Genomic DNA, 3,228 nt, shown 5'->3' with positions numbered 1-3,228 from the left:
AGGGAAAATACACCATAATTTGTTTTTGAAGTACCTCCTCCACTCATTCATAGGAAACCAACCACCTTTGAGTTTATTTACAAATGTGCTTTGCAACTGAAATTATCAAAATTCCCATGCTTACATTGGGTTTCTCTTCCTAATAGGGAGCAGGATTACAAATCTGCTTTGCAAATTAACAAAGTTCCCATGCTTTACATTATGTACTGAATGAAGGTTTTTTCTTCCTGATAGGGGGTTAAGGATCGCGATGAGAGTTTCTGAGGTCCCTGAAACTTTGATCTTCTCTCTTAAAATTCACACGGGTCTTGTTCAAGGCCTTGTCCCCGGACATATCATCTTCGAGTTTGAGCTAAAAGCAAGAATCAGGATGACGCAGAAACAAGGCAGGTTACAAAAAGGACTGAACTTGAGCATCACGCGCACCACAAGCATGATGAGATTCCACGAGCCTGGGTCTGAAGGCCTCGTCTCTAGCATTCTGCCAGATGTGGATTCAAGAGCACGGGAAGCAAGAGACAATAGAAAGGAAAGCTTCAAGCAGCAGAGGCAAGGCAAGAGAGAGATGCATTACAGGAAAAGAGGACTGAGTCTGAGCAATATCCCTGTTGGAGGAGCTGATTAGGAGATGATAGCCTGTCATAATGGATGGTGCCTAAGGACGGGAAGATGATCATGTTTATCATTCGTTTGGTAGAGACGAGCAAGGGCATGTTTGGTGGCCTTAAGGAAGCATGTTCTATACTCTGCTATGGATTTGTTTCATAAATTTGAGCAGCAGCATCCTTCTCACCTGCTTTGCACTGGCCTGCTATTGCCCTGCCTCGCATGCTCTTGGCACAGCATCCTCCACACGAGCCCGACAGCTCCTGCCCACAATCAATAATCAAGGCCTTGCATTCCCATTTCAGTCCTACTTCGAATGCCTAAAAGGGATTGAGCGCACACGCCCTCATTTCTAAATTCTCACCTTCACTTGCTGCTGGAGATATTTCACATAGTCCACGGCTTCATCCAGCATTTCTGCTGTGCTGAGTTGCTGATTCACGCAAAGTCACAGACGAACACACACACAAACTCTGTGAGAGGGAAAACGATTTCAAGTGGATCAAATTTCTAAAAAGCAGATGGCTGGACTATCTGCTCAGAGCGAGTTGCAGGGCACCTCTGCAAAGATGGAGCGACCGTCAACTCAGAGCTTTTATTAAGATGCAGACATGTGTTTGCTCTTGTTTTGGCTACTAGCTACGGGTGCACAGAAGCTGGTGCTTCTGCTCAGTTCCAGACGGACGAGGCTTCTGTTTGAGAGGAGGATACTTGTTGGAGGGGCATAAATTGGCAAGCAAGGTAAAGAAAGATGCCGCTCCGGCCAAAATCCAAGGGCATGCAGATCGGCTTACCTTGTCCATATTAGGCACAAGCTCCTGCAGCTTCCTCATTTTCTCGCTGATGCGAGTCCTTCGAACCTGACTCCAAATTAAAAACAAAGATCAGCAATCATCGGGAAAAACTTATCCAGGGCTCTGAGTTTAGAAGGAGCTAGAGCGTCTCTGCGCACCCTTTCGGCAATACTTCTGGGGTTAGTCGCACAACCCCTTTTGGCTCTGCTTTGGCAGGGAGCTAAATACGGGGACGTTGCATTGTCCAACCCAACAGCAGATCTCGGCCTGGCGAGAGCAGGCAAACTCGACGCTCTCAAGATCGGAGCAGGGTTTTGAGGTTGATTTCGGATTAACTGCAGAAAAGCCCAGATCCAAAATTAATGAGCAAATCTTCGACGACAACAAGAAAGATAGAAATCCAGAGCGCTCCGCGGTCACCACTCACTGGGAGGCCATAGTTCCATCCGACACCACTCGTGGAACTCGCAACATCATCTACCTCCGTTTTCACGTCCAAACGAGACTCCAGAAGCGCAAAGGCTTCCATATCAAAGTCGCCGTCCTTCTGCGCCACACTATTCGCTCTTGCTGCTGCAGGAGCTTCCGTTGCCTTTGAGAGATGGCCCTTCGAGGGTTTGCTGCACTCTTTACCCATGTCGGAGAACACCTGTCCAGCAAACCGTCCACAGGCAGCACGTTAGGACCCCGGCATGCTCCCCATCCTACTTTCATAGATCTATAAGACCATTGTCGGTTTGTGCGAACTTCTGAAGGGATGCGAAATCGCTACATGCGGAAGCGGCGGTGGCCAGAGATTATGTGGCGATTCTGGGAGGCTGAAGAGCTCGTGCTGGGAAGGCAATTCCAAGGACGAGCCACCAGTTTCGCTCTTGTCCGAGCTGCAGCTGAGCTGAGGAGGAGGATGATCCCACTCGAGACAATCCGCAAAGGTAGCGAGCAGGCTGCTCGGGGCAGATCGATACCGCAACAGATGCATCGTCGGGCCACTCATCCTTGGCTCAATCGCTTCTCCTACCTTCAACTAGCCAGGAGTTACTAGCCCATGCAGGCACCCCGGAATTCTAATTAGTACGCAGCTGGGAGAGCTTCGCCAACATCATCCTCTCACCATCGCCACGCTGCGCTCCTTCCATAAATCGGAAACAACTGTGGCTGAGGTCGCAGTTCCTCGCTCTTTCGACATCAGGCGTCATGGACCAGCTCTCGTGCGCGGTGACGAGATCAAGCCAAGCGCCAGATTGCTCAGCTTTTAACAGCGCCAATGGGAAGCAGACGGGAAGCAGATCCGGATGGGGAGAGAGAGGAAAGCGTGGCAGGAGGGCGAGGCTTGGCGCCTGGCAGCATGACAAGTCGAGGGCGGGCATCACTGTCGATGAAGGTCGATCGATGCAAGCAACATTCGATGACTCACAGGCACGATTCCTTCTCCTCAGAGGGCGATTGACGCTCGAATTTGGATCCCAGCCACCAGCCATTCGATCGCTGTATGCTCCTCCATCGAGATTATCGTGGCCGGAGCACGCACGGCGAGCAGGAAAGGCCATGAGAGCCCTGGCAAAAGCAATCTCTGCTTGCTGATTGCAGCAGGCGACGCGAACAACGAGAGAGCTCCACGCATCGCCATATATATATTTGCCATTACCATTGCCATTGAATTTCCGCTTTCTTCTTCTTCTTGTTGCCATCGCCATCGCCATCGCCACCGCCACCTGCATCTCCGACTTGCTTGCTCCTGCTCCTCATCCATCGTGATGATCCCATACCTTCAACTGAACACCCGTCACTGAGTCAATCTGCTCCGCTGAATGAATTTATATATAATTGG

The 3,228-nt window shown here is 50.3% G+C and overlaps 1 protein-coding gene across 2 annotated transcripts; it reads right to left on the bottom strand.

The window, feature by feature from the left end:
* Nucleotides 1–207: 207 nt before the first annotated feature.
* Nucleotides 208–2,609, bottom strand: LOC147896514 (transcription factor bHLH122-like). 2 transcript variants are annotated; one of them, XM_087381017.1, is made up of 6 exons: nt 2,173–2,609; nt 1,882–2,049; nt 1,559–1,735; nt 1,401–1,466; nt 971–1,039; nt 208–869 (listed from the first exon to the last, which is right to left on the bottom strand). In XM_087381017.1, exons 1-6 carry the CDS (start codon nt 2,392–2,394, stop codon nt 750–752), a joined length of 822 nt encoding a protein of 273 aa, XP_087237143.1. In that variant the 5' UTR covers nt 2,395–2,609; the 3' UTR covers nt 208–749. The 2 variants fall into 2 exon arrangements, with proteins under 2 accessions (XP_087237143.1, XP_087237142.1); XM_087381016.1 differs by having other exon boundaries at nt 1,828–2,049; nt 2,173–2,544.
* Nucleotides 2,610–3,228: the final 619 nt, after the last annotated feature.

The sequence above is a fragment of the Dipteris shenzhenensis genome, chromosome 11 (genome assembly GCF_047967505.1).
Source record: "Dipteris shenzhenensis isolate YYH24624 ecotype China chromosome 11, Dip_SZ_1.0, whole genome shotgun sequence".
Taxonomy (NCBI): domain Eukaryota; kingdom Viridiplantae; phylum Streptophyta; class Polypodiopsida; order Gleicheniales; family Dipteridaceae; genus Dipteris; species Dipteris shenzhenensis.
Note: the sequence above shows the minus strand (reverse complement) of the source record. Positions and strands in the feature narration are given on the sequence as shown.